At 45.6% G+C, this 19441-nt stretch overlaps 1 protein-coding gene across 4 annotated transcripts in view; it reads right to left on the reverse strand.

The window, feature by feature from the left end:
• LOC119179158 (2-Hydroxyacid oxidase 1) overlaps positions 1-19441 on the reverse strand; it is a 50827-nt gene that overhangs the window by 22629 nt on the left and 8757 nt on the right. For all 4 annotated transcript variants that reach the window (XM_037430231.2, XM_075869399.1, XM_075869397.1 and 1 more), the window contains exons 3-6: positions 14505-14656; positions 11927-12027; positions 8838-8995; positions 7193-7341 (exon numbers count right to left, since the gene is read on the reverse strand). In XM_037430231.2, the coding sequence (XP_037286128.2) occupies positions 7193-7341; positions 8838-8995; positions 11927-12027; positions 14505-14656 (560 nt within the window). The remainder of the gene's footprint in view (positions 1-7192; positions 7342-8837; positions 8996-11926; positions 12028-14504; positions 14657-19441) is intronic.

A 19441-nucleotide genomic window follows, 5' to 3' on the forward strand; every position in this document is an offset into this window, starting at 1 on the left:
GAAATTCGAGAGCGTTGGACCACCACCATTAACAGAACACCTGCACTGCCGGAAGTGGACAGCCATCTGCTACATCTGTGGGAAGCCCGAAGGAGCCTCATCCGCAGATGGAGGACGCAAAAACATAAGCGACGCCTCAAGCTAAGGATCGCCACACTCACCACTCAGGCACAGCAGTACGCTACAGAACTGGCGCGACTCAATTGGGCCCAGTTTAGCGACTCTCTTCGAGGCTCATTGGGCACGGCCCGCACGTGGCACATTTTGCGCGCTTTGATGGACCCCACTCGCACAAAAAATGAGACGAATAAGTCAGTCATGCGCCTCATACACGCCTTTGAGGGTACTGACGATGAGCTGCTGGATCAAGTCCGGGGAAAATGCTTTGGCGATTTCTACCCACCCGCATCTCAAGCTGCGTATCGTGAACGTGCCAATGACACTCTCGACCGACCAATAACGGTGGACGAAGTTTACGCAGCCATTCGCAGCAGCAATCGCAACACAGCTGCTGGGGCAGACGGAATCACGTACTCCCTTACCAGGAACCTCAACGACAGCGCCGTACAAGAAATCACGGCGTTTTTCAATGATCATTGGCAACGTGGCACGCCTCCTCCTGAATGGAAGCACGCGGAGGTCATAATGATACCGAAGCCGGGCAAAAAACTTCAGATCGAAAACCTCCGACCAATATCCCTCACTTGCTGCCTTGGTAAACTCTTCGAGCGCGTCATCACTAATCGCGTGCAAGATTACCTCGAAGGCAATGACCTTTTCCCGCACTCAACGTACGGATTCCGGGCACATCTTTCAACGCAAAATGTACTGCTACAATTAAAAGAAGCCATTGATAACGCCCCCCAGCAAGGAGAAAACATTATCTTGACTTTAGACATTAAGGGCGCATTTGATAACGTTAGCCACCAGACCATACTTGAGGGCCTCGAGGCCCTTCACTGTGGGCAGCGCGTCTACAGTTATGTTCACGCCTTCTTGTCGGACCGCACTGCCACAGTCGGTCTCGGCTCCATCCGATCAGATGTTATCAAGGTTCCGAACAAGGGCACCCCACAAGGCTCAGTGATTTCCCCGCTACTCTTTAATGTAGCTATGGTTGGCCTGGCACATGAACTCCACCGCATCGATGGCATCCATCACGCAATGTATGCGGACGATATCACCATCTGGGCCACGCGGGGGTCCCTTGGAGAAAAAGAATATAACCTGCAGCAGGCAGCCACATGCGTCGAACAATACGCGCAGGCACGAGGCCTGGCCTGTGCAACAGAAAAATCTGAGCTTCTACGAATTTATCGACGCAAGCTCCCACCATCGACGCAGAACAACCAAGGCTCCCGCCTCCAGGTTGTCGTTGCTGGCAAACAAATCCCAGAGAAATCCACCATTCGAGTATTAGGCATGTGGGTACAGTCGAACCGCCATGTGAATCACACACTTTCCCTTCTCCACACCACTACACTGCAAGTGGCCCGAATGATATCTCGGGTAGCCACTCGTCGCCATGGCATGCGCGAGGAGGACACCCTGAAACTCATACGTAGCCTCGTGGTCAGTAGGGTGACATACAGTTTTCCCTACCAACGCCTCACCAAGAGCGAACAGGGCCAAGTAGACGCAATGCTCCGCAAGGCCTACAAAGCGGCACTCAAGCTACCACCGGGTACTCCTTCTAGCAAGCTCCTCGCATTGGGCCTACACAACACCTTTGAAGAACTTTGTGAAGCGCAACTCGCCACACAACTGCAACGGCTCAAGCAAACACCTACAGGCCGTGACCTGCTCCTACGCCTCGGCTACATCAGCCAGTTTCACGACGCAGCTCGTCGCAAGCCCATTCCGGACCAACTTCGTGCCACTTATAAAGTCGCTCCCATCCCCCGCAATATGGATCCCCGACTACATCAGGGCCGGCGGGAAGCCAGAGTGGAAGCCCTCGAGCGAACTTATGCACACAAAAACACTACGTACTATGTTGACGCCGCCAACTATGACCATGCAAATAATAAGGCTGTAGCCACAGTCGTGGACCACACACTCACAGAACGTACCAGCGCTTCCGTGCGATGCCGCAACATCACCGATGCTGAAGAAACTGCCATCTCGCTCGCTCTCGCCCTCGGCTACAGACAACGATGGTCACTGACAGTTCTCACGGACTCTCAAGCAGCTTGCCGCAACTACCTACAGGGGCGCATCAGCCAACCCGCACTCAGCGTCGTCATGAGCGTTACAGACACTGGCGAGCATTCTATTACACATCCACTCAGAATTTGGCATCGGATTATATGGACTCCGGGCCACATGGGACTGGAGGGGAATCAGGCAGCGGATAGGGTAGCTCGAGGGTATGCGAGCCGAGCACCTTCCAACTCCGCACCTGAGGAACTCGTTCCGGTCTCTTGCGACTATTCGGCCATCTTAAACCATTACAGAGGACTTAGGAAAGCTCATTCGCTACCACACCGAACACTAAATAAAGAGGAATCGGTCAGCTGGAGGCAAATTCAAACCGGCACGTTTCCAAATTTGCACATCCTGAGTAAAATGCACCCCTCGGCATACTCTCCTCTCTGCCCATGGTGTTCAGCTAAAGCCACTCTGTACCACGTCACGTGGGAGTGTCAGGCCATTACAGCCTTACAACCAGTACAAAATCCAACAGCGGAGCGATGGGAGGAGCTGCTGGCCAGCGAGAACCTGGAAGATCAGTTGAGTCTTATCAACCGGGTCCGCAGAGCGGCTGCTGCAAGCGGAGCCCTGGACTAAGGGCCCCCCCACCGCAAGCCAAGCATGTCCGACTACTCGGAGCTTCTCCGCAGAAAATTTTATGTAAATAAATAAATAAATATGTTTTCACCACTTTGTACCACTGTGACATTAGTGTGTATTTTCCTTTTCCTTCTTAGAAACATGTCTTTTTGTGCAATATTGTTCTTGAGCGCGAGAGCAAATTGTCCTCACAGGTCAATGCAAAATATCATCCTACACTGTGAATGACCTCCCCTTGTTTGTTCATATAGCCTTACTGTTTATTTAAGTTTAATCATCTAGATGTCATGAATGTCCTGTCTTTGTTGTACCATTTTGCATTGTACATACGCATTGTTCACCATTGTTCATTTTTATGTGTGCACATAGGCTGTGTATGATATATCCTGAAATAAAATTCTCCTAAACGAGGGACGGCACACAGCTCTCCCATAGTAGAGCACCTAGTGCTCTAAATTGTTAAGTACTTTTTCTAAACACTCGTAGAGTAACAGTTATTCTTGCACCTCATCCCTCATGTAATGTCCCTACGTGGGGTCTAAAATGAACTCATCCTATTTAGGGTACAAAATACCCACAATCGTTAACAACTTGGTCTAAACTAGGTAGCGCCATAATGTGTGAGGACCTCGGAACGGCTTTATGGTCTCCCATACTAGATTACATTTAATCGTAACCACTTTAATAAATGCGAAAGATTTCTTAGTGAACTTTGGCGACTTTGAGCGTATCCATCCATCCACCCATATATACTAAATTTGGTATCACGTGACGAAGGTAAACGACGCATCAAGCATGATAATCATGACACGGAAGTCATGTACGGCATCATTTATCTCCTCCTTGTAATGTTGTGCTCGTTTTAAAGTGACACATCAACATTTCTCATTCGTGCTTCGCATATCATCGAATCCCACTGTACGTGGGATCTGCCAATTTTTTTTCAAAAACGCCATGGCCTTATCCCGTCTGAGGCCAACCGGACGGCTTTATGCTCTTCCATAGTAAAATACATGCGTACTCTAAATCGTTAACAACATTTACTCACCACAATTAGAAACAGAAGCGGAAGTGCTTTGAACAACATAACCTCATGAAATGTGAGGCAACGAGACGGCTTTTTGCTCTCCCATAGTAGCGTACCAAGTACCCTAAATCATTAAAAACTTTGTCTAAACACGCAATTAGTTATCGCCATTTAATGGGCTTCGCTGCTTCATGTTCAATTTGTGGCGTAATTTTCGTCGACAGGGCCACATCAAGTGTGAAGCCAACAGGACGGGTTTATAATCTCCCATATTAGGGTACCAAGCACTCTAAATTGTTAACAACTTCTTCGAAACACACATTTTACTTTTCTCCCATAGAAGCATCCTATTCTAAACCGTCGGACATTTCTTCTAAATGCGGATTTTTTATGCATTAGATGGGTTAGTTGGTAAGTACTTTATTGGAAGTTCGGCAGAGCTTTCACCGACCAGGACTTGGGACTCCCGCGCGGGGACGTCAAGACCTTGCTTGACTGCCGTCTCGCGGGCCTGCTGGAAGGCCTAGAGTTGGTCGCCGAGGCTGAGGCTGCACAAGGCAGCGGCCCACCGCGGCTACATAGTGTGAATTGTTTTTTCTTAACAAGAACAATTCAGTAAGTTTTACGCCGTGAAAACCATCGGTCAACGCAGCGCACGTGTGGGCAACTGGCTTGCGATGTCACGCCATGTCGTCAATCCCGCACAAAATTTCAAATGCGTGCGCTTATACCTCATTGATCAAATCGAGATCACGTAACATGTTGGTTCGGACATTGGCGTTTTAGCGGTTGCCTCGAATCATCTGATTTGCAGCGGGAACGGCCCGAATATTGCCCACTGTCCGCTTTCCAGCATCTACATAAGCAACCAAAGCACTCAGAGCCGTTGTCTTGGTTTACTACATTTCATAAAAGTCTCTAAAGATTGGGCTAATTGCTTCTCTTTGAGCGTACGTTCTGTAAATTCGTTTCCACTCATGCTGCTTCCAATAATAATTGAGAGCACATAAGTTTACAATTTACTGCATTGAACTTGAAGTGTTTCGTCATCGATAGCTCTAAAACCTGATCCCCTAGCAGACATCGTCCACCAGCATATACCTAGGCATCTGTATTTCAAAATTTCAAGCAATACTTGCTTCTCTTTCTCCCTTTCATGGGTTTAACGCTCCAGAACTTCCCATTCCACAACAACGTTACATACAAACTTGTGCGCTTGACAACATAAAGGCGTATTCGCGCAATAATACAGAATGCGTTATTTATCGACACCAACCTTAACAAACCAAAATAGGAGCCCTTCCCCTGTAGAGAAAACGTGGGCAAGGGAAGCTTCATGCGTGTGTAGACCATCTATTTGTCTTTATATCGTTGTACATCACTGCTGGTACTGCTACCATCTTACTTCTTCCTGTCTATATGCCGAGAATTGAACCTTCACGCACATGCTTAGCAGTGAAACACTTCTATTCATACAGGCAGCTAAATAATGTCTGTGGTCTTACGTCTCAAAACCACGGAACGAGGGCCACCGTGGTGGAGGACTCGAGAACTTTCCACCATCCGGTGTTTCTTAACGCACACTGACAGCGCGCAGCAGATGGGCCTCCACCCTCTCACCACAATCGGAGGATGCGACCACCACGGCCGGGGTCGAACCCGCAACCTCCGGGTCAACGGCCGAGCACGGTAATGTACCACTCAACCACAGTGACAGACAGGCAACAACTGCAGTCGTGCATGAAACAATGAAAGGCCACGATGAAATGTTGCAGCGTGGAAAATCCAAAGAATCATCTATAGCAGAATTTATTGCTCCATCAGTAACAGCTGATTACCGGCAAGCCCCCGATCGAGAGAGAGAGCACCAGTGATTGGAGCATGGCGCTCACGAACACGCACGTGACACTCGCCGCCCACCTTCCCGAGCAGCAGTTGTCTACTCCCGCTTTTCTCGTACGGCCCCAAGGTTGTGTTTTCCGCGCACTATGCCACGGCCATAGAAATTTATAACTGATAAACATCATCACCTAAAATCTTCATGTATTGACAAATCATGTTTCAAAAGCTCTTGTCGAAAGCTCGTTTTGTCGCATCGTTCTTTACGTTTTTCTCCTGTCTATGTATAAAATTTGTTTTTTTTTCTTTTTGCCGAGCCATTTCAGCCCACTGTTACTCCGTTAACAGAGAGCGAAGTACTATAATCATGAACGAATGATGCGCACGCTGTCCTCATGTTCCTCCTAACCCTCTTTTTCATCTTGTGCTTCACTGTAGAAAACGTGCGCTAATTCTTCAGGCGGCCGATGCAACAACTCGTGGGGGAAAGAACGAGTCAAGGAGAAAAACAGCTGAAGAAAGGGAAGAAGCGCAGAAAAAGGACAAAGAAATACGCACAGCTTGCAAGATACGGAAAAAAAACAGACAAGAAAGACGGAGAGCGATACAAAAAGAGCAACAGATGGAAAGAAAAAGAAGAGCGAGAAATAAACACGCGTAGGGACAAAGAACGAGAGAAACAAAGAGAACCAAGAAAGGCCGCCTCGCAGCGCACTTCCTGCAGGTTTGGCACCAGGCTGCGTCAAATTATGAGGCGAAAGCCTTAGATGTCTTCTCAAACGAGAAAACGTATTGTTCGCGCTCCCCGCAAGTGATGCGAAACCTCATAATCACGTGATGACGTCACCATAAGACTCCATCATGACGTCAAAGATAGTCAACACTTTGTGACGCCATCTTCCAGTCCTTTTGACTTTACAGCGCGTGACTTCTCGCGATGACATCATTACGCGACATCTTCTCTTGGTCTAGCATGTGCCGAACACGGTGGCGATGCGAAACCAGGGGCCCGCACAGGGGAGATGCAGGATGTTTGCAATGCCTCCCATCACGGTGACAGTGCGAAACCTCTTTGGATGCTCTCAGAGAGGGGATAGAGAGTATGAACACATCGACAGGAAAAATCACCATGGCGCATTGAATAGCGTGCCCGGCATCAGTCGTCGAAGACAGAGAGACAATGGGTTCGGCTCTCATTGAATGAAATGTCTCCTTGCTATCTAATTAGATGCATTTTTAAATGTAATCTCTGTGATGACAATAGGTCACTGAACTCTTAATGGACCCAAGCATAAAGCACTCGCTTGTAGTCGTTAGATAGAGACTACTACAAGTTTTCTTGGCCAATCTCCCAGAGTGGGTATGTGCCAGAGTTTACAGGCAACAAACAAACTATGAGACACGTCAGGCGAATGCTTAAGGTAGCCAGTAAGCTTATCTTTGACATCAACATTTCAACTTTTCCTCACTCTTCCAGCGACGTTAGGCACGTTCGGCCAGAGTTTTTTTTTTTATTGCCATCTAGCCACCTACCAGTGAGGATTCCTTTGACGACAACGGGCAGTTTGGTGATGCTCTTGAGCCAGGTGACGTCGGACCAAGTACTCTCCGGGTTCATGACCTGGCGCGGCTGAAATCTTCCGCCAGTGTTGGTGACGTCTTCTTCTCGAAAGTTGGCAAACCTTTCGTGATCAGTACATGAACGTGACAGTACACCATGGGACAGAGCGAAAAAAAAAACATTGTTAATCCCTCAGTCATAGGATCAGCAAAACACGAAATTAAAACGAGTTCTTACAGAAGTAGTTGATTGTTTGCTGAACATTCACGTCAAAGAGCTTGCCCAATGTCAATTATTGTTTAACAGCTATACTGTCGTTTAATGTCGATGAACCTACGTTGGCGTTATTCCCACTCAAAGCTATACAGCCATGCGTTGTCCGAATAGCCCGACAACGGCTACTGTGCAGGTTATCCTACCGTGGCGTGCACTTGTGATTAAAGCGTGCACCAAACTGTGGTATGCGGTAAGAAAAAAACTAAAAGAACAGAAAAAAATCTATCCAATTCCCAAGGCTTCATTCAAAGTGGAAGATGCGGCACAGGCTGCTACTCGTTGACTGGGCATCAAACCGATCGCCACAAGGCGTGAAATCTGTCGAGTTTTAGAACGCAGCTTCCTTCCCAGTGCAGCGTTATTTCTTGCAGGCTCCACCAGATAGCCCAACTGTTCTTTTCTTTTAAGAAAAGAAAATGAAAAATTTTGCCCCCATGCTTTCCGCACTATAAGGTTAACCAGCAATGTTAAAACGATTGACATTGGTATTTACCACTGGGTTAATTTGTACTGTTCTTTCTCAATTATTGGTCACCTCTTAAGAGAGATTTTATCTGCTTCATATCCTGCTTCATATATTGTGTACCAGTACAGTAAGTAACGCATTTAGCTGAATTCCTGTGTCATTTTTTGCTCGCAGTAGAATGCTTAATTTTCAGTAAACCAGTAGTATCTAGTAAAGGTATTTTTTCCGGCCGTTGCCAGAGGGGGGGGGGGGGGGGGGGGGCTGGCTTTTGAAATTCTGATAAAGAGGGTATTTTACCGAGGACAAAGAATAAAAATAGGCATTCTTTCAAGTGCTTCAACAACTGCCTCTCACCAAATAAAATCCTGGCTTTGGGGCTGCTCTTTGCCCATTTTTATGGCATATCCGCGCTAGCAGTTTCTGCGCATATCATCACCATCATCAGCCTGACTGCCCCAACTGCAGGGCCAATCAACTCGGCCCTGTTTTCTCTCTGCTGCTGCGTTATACCTGCGAATTTCTTCATCTCATCTTCCGGCCTGATTTTCTGCCTATAACGTGCTAGGTGCCGGCCCATAAGACGCATAGCTGGCATCCGCGCATATAGGACATACAGAGAGAAAAGAGAGAGGTAAATTACTAGACAGATTTAGTTGCACGTCTGCAGCCGTACGTACGCCGCCTCCCATTGCAAACATCTCGCAGGCTGCGTCCGTACGGCGCCTGCGGACGCGCTACTAAATCTGTCTATCAACAGAAAGGTAGAAATGTCGAATAAGCGTGCGTTCAGATCTTGGTTTTGCCTAGCCATACACAACTTCTATATCATAACCAGGTAGGGGCCCCGGATGAACGCGGTTTGTATGCTAGCTTACCTGAGATCTCCCGAGCAGTCGTTTAGATAGTCGCCGAACCTCTCGGTGTTCGAGCCGCCCACAGGAATATCCGCAGTGTACACGATGGCGCTGTAGCCGGCCTTCTCTGACCTTGTTACCAGTCGATGCGTGATCGCTCGGTCCGCAAGGACGCAGAGCTACGGGAAGTACCAAGAGTCGCAAATATGACATCTATGAAGACCATTACAGCGTCACCATCCGATTGCACTGCCGTCATCAATAACATGCACTACCCAAGCCCCGCGCATCTAGTGTATAGCTCAAGCAGTGTGGCACGAGACCCGAATACAGAGCAATCAAGCTTTCGGCTGGTCTGAACAAAGAAGCCACCACCACTCTGCTTGAGCCTTTCGCCTAACGTGAGCATGTCTCTCGTTAAACTGAAGGATGTTGAGCCTGTTATAGCAAAAAGAAAAGAAGAACTAGCGTTGAAAAGACGTTTAGTGTCGTTCCTTCGTTTCAACGTCTTTTAAGTGTTAGTTTTTTCCTTACGTTAGGTCTCCCGCTACAGCACCGCTTGCATGTGTGTGACTGCAGCTGTGATCACTGTTATTGGGCGGGGTTGAGTTACGTGGTAGCGAAGACAAGACTGCGCCTGCTTCTCAAGATTGTTGTCCTGTGGTGTGCAAAGAATGGTTTTCACCACGCTACCAACACAACTTACTGCCACGTCTTGCCGGAAACCAGGTAACACGTATCTACAAAGTCGTCTTAAATTAGAAGTACTTCTCAAAGGCTGTGTCTATCAATGCCGGTGTGGGACACATCATCCGCGAAGCGTGCCTAACAATGGCACAATTTGCTTACAAAAAAGTTTTGTAAATTCAGCACCATGTTTCTTGGCTTCTCTTGCAAATGGTATAGCTTTATTTTATTTTTCAAGCTTCCGGACTTGATGAAGAACTGTGGCCCAAATATGCTCAACGCATAAGTTCGAGCTTGTTATCACTACAAAATTCATGAATGGCTAGCGCAATTCTTCACGGGGGACAATACAATCACAAAGAGGCAATAATTTCCAAATGAATATTATTCTCAGGATGAGATATTAACCGATGATATCACCACGCAACTAATCAATATCAAGGCATGCAACCACTTATCAGTTACATGTGTCAAGTATGCCAACCAGGAAGTTGATTGATTGATTGATATGTGGGGTTTAACGTCCCAAAACCACTATATGATTATGAGAGACGCCGTAGTGGAGGGCTCCGGAAATTTAGACCACCTGGGGTTCTTTAACGTGCACCCAAATCTGAGCACACGGGCCAACAACATTTCCGCCTCCATCGGAAATGCAGCCGCCGTAGCCGGGATTCGAACCCGCGCCCTGCGGGTCAGCAGCCGAGTACCTTAGCCACTAGACCACCGCGGCGGGGCGCCAACCAGGAAGTCCAGCTTCTCTGTCGTCAAAAAAAAAAAAACAAAAAGCGGGGTCGCGCTGATTCAATTACTGCTCCCAAAAGCAGCGCACGGGCTTTTCAGGACTCATTACTAAAACTTATATAGGCATGAGTACAACTTCCGCGTGAAAATTTTACGCATTCTCTGCGATAAGAGAGATGGATGCTTGTATATGATTCCTTATGCATAGGCTTCATATTAGGGTGTACGTCGCGTGGCAATAAACGTACTATACTTTTTATTGATTAAAACTTGTTGTTGGGCTAGTTGGTAATTTGCCATAATGCAGTAAATTTACAGTCAGTAGGGAGCACTGTTTCTGGTGTGTTCTTCTCGTGTGGAAGAGTGGGTGAATGCGTGAATATTTGCGGAATTTCCCAGTTGCGATAAATTCACTTACAATACTTTTGGTTGTTTGTCTGCACTGACTGTATACGTCGTACACTGGAGTACTATAACGCCAAACTGAAATTTACAGGTGCACACTGAGAGGAAGACTTATTATAAATAAGTTGGCGAAATCCCAGGGTGGAAGTTTATTTACTCTATGTTTTTCCGGCAGCTTAATACACACTGCTGGCAGTATAATACTTATAATTAACGTATACGCCTTTGCTTAAGAGATCGACTAAGCCAGCTGGCTGTCATGAATCCGTCAGGGACTTGGAATAAAACCAGGCCGTGAAAAGAACAACCAGAAGAGATGTTGGTAGTTCTGTGTCGTCTATAGTTAAAACCACCCTGCTTTTTTTTTCTTTTTTTTTACAGCCGTGTCTCTGTATTTCGCATTCTTGTTCTGTAAAAACCTGTCCTATCGTCGTATATGTAGGCCATTCAGCTAGATACACTGCCTCTGAATGCAGTTGAGAGTATGACGGAAGCCTGCCAGGCCGGCATAAAGTATTTTTAAAATATACGTTGCTTTATCTCTAGTGCTCGTTAATCTAAACCATGCTGCACACTCCAAATCGCGACGAAAATAATATTTTTGTTGCGTCACACACCAAACTGAACAAAAAATAAGACCGTAAAATGCGCCGTTCATTTTATGGTGAACACATTTTCCGTGGGGGAGGCGAAACGTTAGTACATTCATCTAAGGTGGAGCGGCGGGCTTGTTGGTTATTCATAACGACAGACTCAACAAATTAAGCTGCTAAGGAGCGGCCAGATAGGTTCCCCACACTTCACTGCAAAGAGTGCGCATGCCAATCCCTCTTCATTCACACCAACATCATTGAAAGGAACGAAACAACAAGGCTTCTTATAGAAGCGCGAGTCAACGCCGAGTATGGTGGCATGCGTATCAGTAAACCATCTGTACGATTATCAGCAACAAAAATAGAATATTTAAGTGTCACGTGATTTTATTCAGATGCATGTCTCTGGTTTGAGTACGTGCACGTGTTAAAGGACATGCATTGTTTATTCTAGAAGAAAAAACAGCATTGTTGAAATTTAGTGTTGTGTTTGTTTTACCTGTCTTCTCTGTCTCGTCCTGGATGCGCTATTCCTCGGATACTGCTAACACATTAGTCCTAATATCAATCTTGTCGCGGTTCAGATACCCTATCTTGAAAGAATACTGCTCCCGAGATTCTGAACTGGCTTACATGGCTCCGTGATTGCAAGCGAGACATAAAGCATCGTTTTGAACAAACCTGAAACCACAGCAGGGCGTCAGGTGCGGCGTGTCTGACGTCCTCCAAGGCAGTGGTGCTTGATATGCTGACGATCATCACCATTCCAGCTTTAGCCGCGGCTGAAAACATGAAATCAATCGTCAGAGAGCACCGAAGAACGCAGGATGCCTACTAATTTATGAAGTGGAAATATCTTTTGTTTGTCCCTGCGCTAAGGAACCTGCAGCGAGTGCATAATTGGTTCAAGCGCAGACAATGACCACGAGCATCGCAGCAACAAATGTGGCAGAAATTTCTTAGATCGCCACGTTTGTGTCGGCCTCTGCATGCTTCGCCGCCGTTGAAAGAGTAATGTATTTTAGAAGAAAAAGTGAGAAAACGAGAGGACATACATAGGAGAATAGAGGGAATATGGGCGGGCTGATTGCATTGTTTTATTCCAACGTGCACTTTGTTCGAGTTTTTATTTTAGTGTGTCACTAGTGATGGTGATGAGCCCTTAGGTCCAGCGAAGATGCATGCAAGACCCCCACTCGACCCAGCTAGTACCACCAAGAGACCACCAAGCCGAACTTGTTATCTAAAAAACTGCGTGAAAGTAGAAAGGAACAGTTTTTCAGCAGTTTTCAATGTAGAACGATATACAATTCTCGTGAAATCAAATATAAAACTATTCAGTTTAACTCAATGCGTTACTGATTAATAACTCAATCATTACTGTGTTACTGATTGTGTTACTGACTGATAACTCAATGTGTTACTGATTCTTCCGGAACTCTAAGCAGAATACGGTTTTGCAGTTTTTTTTCTTTTTTAGGCACTTGGATATGTACAGTCAGCCAAATCTCATCAATGTAAAACATCAATAGAACTGTATTGTGACATTTTTTTCATCTTTTCTGTCATCTTTTATACCACTGAGGTCACAACAGCATTGACTAGAAGGCCACACTTACTGAATTCCACATGATCTGAAGCACATAAATTAGCACTGTCTGAGTTACATTTAAAGATACAAGGACCTCGTGTTGTGATTGACACGACATTTACTTCTTTTATTGATAATAGCATAGAGAAACGCGTCTGTCTTGTTGTAAAACAAATAATTGTGTGTCTCTTTCAGATTCTGTCCTTCACAACATTTTCGCAGCATGCTGCTGGGCTCGCAAAACAAAACTACCAGTCTCTTTGGGACAGGCAAGTATAGACTTTCTGAGAAATAAACAATAATGGGAAGTGCATTGAAATGGCACTCAATATGCGACGTCAAAAATTACAACTTTTGTTCCACGTCTAAATGAGTTGCATCAAAGCAAGCGCATCATATCAGTGCAATTTCTCGGTCCAAGCTTATAGACAGCACTCTCATTTCTGTGCGCTGGCCTATTCAATTATCAGAGTGTTCTGATGACGAAAAAGATTACATGGATTTTTCAGCTGCATTTTTGCCATTGCCCTCAAGATCTCTTCGAAGTTCAACGGAAATAACATCGCGCTGCAAATAGCATGTTTCATGTGATACTGAAAACGTGAGAAGGTAGCCAGCAATCGCGGCCCAGGCGTGGATGAAATTCAATCTGTTTTAGCAGTGTTCATCGGCAGCAGACGCGTGCATGCACGAATAGACGCTGAGTGGTGTTATTCATTCGTACTGTGACTGGTGGTGAGTGGCACTTACGTTGCGGTGTGGTGTGGTGGTATGAAGGTCCAGTACAATGCTGTATGCGGAAAAACTAGCCCATGAATACAACGCTTTATCCATGAGTAAACGCTCCATATATATCTAGTGGGTACAATACTTCATGTGGAATAGTTCAAGGAAGAACGCTATATGCCGTACAACAGTGTTTGCGGAGTAGCTAACGGGTACAACACAGTATCCATGGGTACAACAGTGTGCCATGGGCCAACGCAGTATGTGGTGCTCCGTTGTGCGCGGAATAGCTCATGGATACAACACTGTATGCGGATTAGCTCATGGGCATAATGCTCATGGGCCACCGGCTTGTGCGAGGTTACGCCACGCTGCACGCGACGTCTTGGTAGCCTGCACGCGCTTCGCCTCAAAACAGACACTATTTCAGTAGATTCTCAAAAGTTGAAACCATACGGGCCAATCGCCTGCAAATTTCATCAGAATAGCACTGCTGACTGAACGAGTTGGGGCACGATAAAATGGCATTGCTTTAGCGCAGCCTCGTTTGAGCGTGAAGAGAAGATGCAACGGTGAAGAAGGGAAAAAACAGACGATAGTATGAGCGCTAACTTCCCACTCTTGTTCGTTGCGTGACCCTACTGCACATGATATAGCTCACCGTGCTGCACACGTGACGCCGCACACATGACCAAAAAAAAAGGCACACGTTACCAAAAAATTTATCATTAAACTGATACCAAATCAACAATTCTTTTTAACACTACTACTACATATATCGGGGAATTACGAAGCTTTGTGCCCGAAATATTTGTTCTAGATGCTCAGGCACTCCCATGCGAAATTATAGAGTGCTAGGACATATGTTGTATAGTGACAACACCAGGGTCGAAAGAGTCGCACAGGTCACACTGTTACAAATAATAAATCGCGCACGCTCACCTTTGGCCGTGGCCGCTTCTCCATCAGGATGGGCCATCTTGTGGAAGGCTGTTGGTGAAATTCCAACAGGCAGCGAGACTCGTTTACCCAGCAACACGGTCTCCAAGCTTCGGTCCGCTACGCCCCTCAAAAGACGAGGAAGTAGACGGAGTCTGCATAGGACGTGGTTATACACAAACGTAAGCCCATGTAACGATTAAGAGCTTGTGGGATGTGAACATCGCGAGAAAGCCATAGGCTAGCTTCGCCCGGGAATATAGCGTCCAAACAAAATGGTCCGAAATACAGTTCTTGGAACGTTTGTGGTTGCCCGCTATAGACTTCGAGCATCGCGCCCAAAACAAGCAGCGATTCGGATTGTATCTTCTAAAAAAAGACCATAGTTGTATTTCCTGGGCACAATGCTTAAGTGATTTTTTCACGTAAATTCTTACACGTAGATACAATCGTCTCTTATTTTTTCTTCTTTTGTTCGTACTTTCGTAGACAGAGTAAACTGTTCATTCGCGCGCTACGCATATACGTATGTACGGTGAAATCAGCACTCGAATTCCATTGACTGTGTTAGAAGAGAAGTTTGGTATATCTGCATTGCTGGTATCCGTGGGTGGCACTATAAGTTCCACAAAAGACGCTGGTGAGAAGCTAGGCATTGATCGCAGGCAATCAAAGAGAGTGTTGCCATAAAAGAAAAACATGGCTAATCCCCCCGTGATAAGAATTGGTATAACATTAGAGTAGAACGCCTCCTTACCGTTAATGTTTAAGGTACATTTAATGAGTTAGCTTATAGAATGTCTGTTGGTGTACGACACCTAAAGCACCGTTTGTGTAAATGCATCCACGTTAGTGCTTAGGGACACAGCTTCATCCCGATAATTATCATGTATACGATTAATGATTGGCAAATTATTATATGCCCTTTTATCATGGAAGTCTCTAGTAGATGTAGTGGTTAACAGTGAGAGTGGAGGTCTCTATCATGGAAGTCTCTTTATCATGGAAGTCTCAGGTAGATGTAGTGGTTAACAGTGAGAGTGGAGACGATTAGAAAAGGATGTTATAGCCACAAGATCATGACTGATTGTACGCCAAACATGGGCTAAGGTTGCCTACTCACGGGATGTTAGGCTTTTTGAATGCCACTACCCGATTAGAGAGGAACGCAACGCGCGAGGCGATTTCTGTTGGCCGACTATGATTTTTCGCGTAGCGAGCGTAAGGCGAGAACGCTGAGTAAACATAGAGTTACAGAGCAGTGGGAGGCTGCCTTAAGCAGCATGAAACCCGACTTCCAGGAGGCCATCTTGGGTTGGGCAAAGATGGTTGCGAAGGACTACCGAGTGTATCAAGCTCTCCTCATCTCTGTCTCATTTACCCTTTCCTTTCCAAAGCATAAATAAAGCTTTCACCTGACTACCCAAGCCACAGTGCAAGATAGAAAAAATTGACAGATCCCACGTACAGTGGGAATCGATGATATGCGAAGCACGAATGAGGAAGGTTGATGTGCCACTTTCAAATCACCACAACGTTGCGATTTAGAAGTAAATTATGCCGTACACTACTTCTGTGTCAATAATATTATGTTTGGATGTGTCTTTCCCCCTTTGTCATGTATTCACTTTACGAGATGCCAAATTTAGCATATGTGGAGCTACCAAAATTGCCGCGAGCACACTATGTGCGTGGTATGTTGTCAGAATCACGCGTTTAACGGTTATCATGTTTGCATTAGTCATATATATACCTTTGTCATCTATTGACGTCACGTAACACCAAATTTCGTATATGTGAAGCTAGCGAAACGGCCTCGAGTGCATCATGAAGGGCCCAATATACTCCAATGTAACGTTGACGCGCGCGCACGCTGAGCACAGTGACGCTACGTTAGCAAAACGCGAGCACTCTATAGTGTGACGCCAAGCGCGACTGGCGCTACCAGCGTCCGTCGGCGCGGCCCGACGACAGCCCGTGCGAAATGCGACATGCTGCATTTGGCGCCAATGCGTTACCAAGACAGCACTGCGTCTGCCTCTTTTCGAGACGTAGGGACGCCGGACGCGCTGAAACGTGCATGCGTCAAAGGAACGCAGCGCTCGCGAGCATATGGCAGGCCCGGCACCTGGCGTGGCAACGCTGGCGTGACACGACGAAACGGACGGCGGCGCGCACGCGCGCCAGGTCACGTCAAAGTGTGTTGGTGCCTTAACTGTGGAATGTAGTCTTTATTCAGAATTGAAATACAAGTGATACAAGTGCATGTGGTATGTACAAATACAGAAGGAGGTCCCAAAGTCGCGAGACTGAGTGAGACCTTCTATAAAATCATACATGAGAGATACAACGCAATAGTAAAGAGTGGTAAGGAAAGAAAATTTAAGGTATACAAAATGTACAGATAAGCACGAAATAGCGAACGTAAGTTATAGAAAATGTACAGCTAAGCATGCAAAAACTAACACGAAAATGCCATAACATTCACTCTGTATAATATCACGCATTATTACGGTAAGGATAGAAAAATTAAGATATACAAAATGCACAGATTTACACGAAATGGCGAACATAAGTTATACAAGATGTACCGATGAGCACAAAAAACTAACAGAAAAATGCAATAACATTCAATTCATATAATATCATGCATCAAGAATTTAATGAGTGCAAACGCAAGCCTTTTTTAAACATTTCGAGGGATCTATTTTTGATCTCCAAAGGTAAAGAATTCCACAGGGAAACAGATGAAAATTTTGTGGTAAACTTGCCATAATTAGTCCTAGGTTTGGGTAAAAGGAAATTATTAGCCTTTGCAAAACGAGTCGATGACGCCTGAGGAAACTGACTTGAGTGTAGTAAAAGAATCGGAAGTTTTCCATTCACATATTTGTAAATAAGAATGCCGAGAAAATATTTAGCCAGATTCTGAACTGATAAAATTCCATGCGAACAGAGTTAGGATGATGCATTGGACATGAAGCCACTGAACGTTATTATTCTCAATGCTTGATTTTGAAGATGTTGGATGGCTGATAAATGAGTGGCATACGTATTTCCCCATGATGAAATGCAATAAATTATGTTGCTGTGAAAGAAGGCGTAGTAAAGTGACAACAATATTTCAAAACGAAAAAACGGGCGAACTTTAAGAAATATTCGAATAGCATACGCGGCTTTCCGCGTAAGCTCTAAAACATGTGAATTAAACTTTAAATGTTCATCTAATTTGACCCCGAGAAACATTGCACTAGAGGTAGAATGAATTTGAGTATCGCTTACGAAGACGGGGGGGGGGGGGGGGGGGGTTCCTAGGTACAATTTGATTAGGTGACGAAAATACAACGAAGTTTGACTTCCTAGCTTTTATGTTTAATTTATTCTTATTGAACCATTTAACGATATTTATAAGGTCGGTATTTAGTTTAAACAACATCGAGTCAACGTCTTTATCTGTAGGTATTATAGTGGTATCGTTCGCATAGAGTATACAGGACGAATGTGCTAGACATTGAGGAAGATCGTTTATATAAATTAAAAATAAAAGCGGGCCCAAACTTAAACCCTGTGGAACACCGATGTTTATGGTTTTAGGGTTGGAAAAGGTACCGGACAAATATACCACCTGTTCTCGATCACGCAGATAGTTACGAATTAGGTAAACATAGCGCCCATATTTTCAACGTGAAATATAAAAATTCCTACGTTATTTTAAAGACGATAGTCTTTCTTAGGACCTTCGACGCAAAAACTTTGGTCTGTCTGTCTGTGAGTTAGTCTGTTTGTCTGACCTTAAAGTTACATTAAACGGCACCAAAGTGGCCAAACGATACTCCAAATGGCCAACCTCATCCGCAGCGCTCACCAATAGTGCTCAAGATTTAACGTTCATACCTGTGTGAATAAAAACAACCAGTGCGCATATTTGAGGCACCATAACAACTCGTATGTGTATCTCTTACTAGAAAAGGCATACATAAGTAATTTTAAGGACCATAGCGTTTATAATGTCGCGCTGACCATGCAACGCTTGCGCGAAAAGGCTAGAACTTCCAACGCTTTGCTTAGACGACACGGTGGTGGCACCTACCCATCGCCTTGCGTTCTACACCTTATCACCTCCGAGACGCGTTCGCAGGGCACGCGCGCTTCGTTATCCAAGATAACTGCCAGGTGGCGCTCATGTCTCACGTGTGACGTGACTGGGCTCTCGTTCGCCTCCACTGCACGCTCGAGGCACTCAAACGCAGCGCCTCCAGAATACCATTCACTGATTTTCTTGCGCAGAACATCAGATAGACGTTCCGCTCACTCTCTACAGACGCAAGACTATCGTCTTTCGATGACATTTGCAGTGTAACATGCAGATGCGGGGCCACTTTTTCCTTCGTGGAGCTATTTGAGACAGAACGCAGCTCACACCAGTAAAATATCCGTATTTCTTTTATTTACTCGTTGTTACTTCACGTTTTTGAGCGCGAGAGAAAGCCCCGCCTTCTTACGTGTACCTCGAACGCTGAGCGGCGTCTGCGCCTACATGAAACGCAGTTGGTGCCGTCTGCTCCGGCGCCCAATACATGGCGGCAAGGAGTAATTCGAGTAATGGGCGCTTGGGGTGTTCTTTCACGAAAAGGGTCTGTAGTGGAAAGCAAAGTGTTCAGCTAGGTGGAACAGCACGCATTTTTACTTCGTAAAGCTGCCAAAGAAAGAAGAAAAAGGAAACATCCAGATGCGAAATCAACCACTGCTCTAATGCTCCAAACAATCACAAAATAAAGGTCTCTTAGTGTACATTCACAGCTGCAGTTGTATGAGCACAGAAACCTAGCATAAACCGTCTGTTTCTGAAGCCTACCTACTGAATACTTGTTACTGCGCTGGACAAAGAAAAACAGAAAGCCACGAATGTCATGTGAATTTGAAGCAGAATTTGGATTCAT

This window comes from Rhipicephalus microplus, chromosome 7 (assembly GCF_043290135.1).
Source record: "Rhipicephalus microplus isolate Deutch F79 chromosome 7, USDA_Rmic, whole genome shotgun sequence".
In the NCBI taxonomy this organism is placed as follows: domain Eukaryota; kingdom Metazoa; phylum Arthropoda; class Arachnida; order Ixodida; family Ixodidae; genus Rhipicephalus; species Rhipicephalus microplus.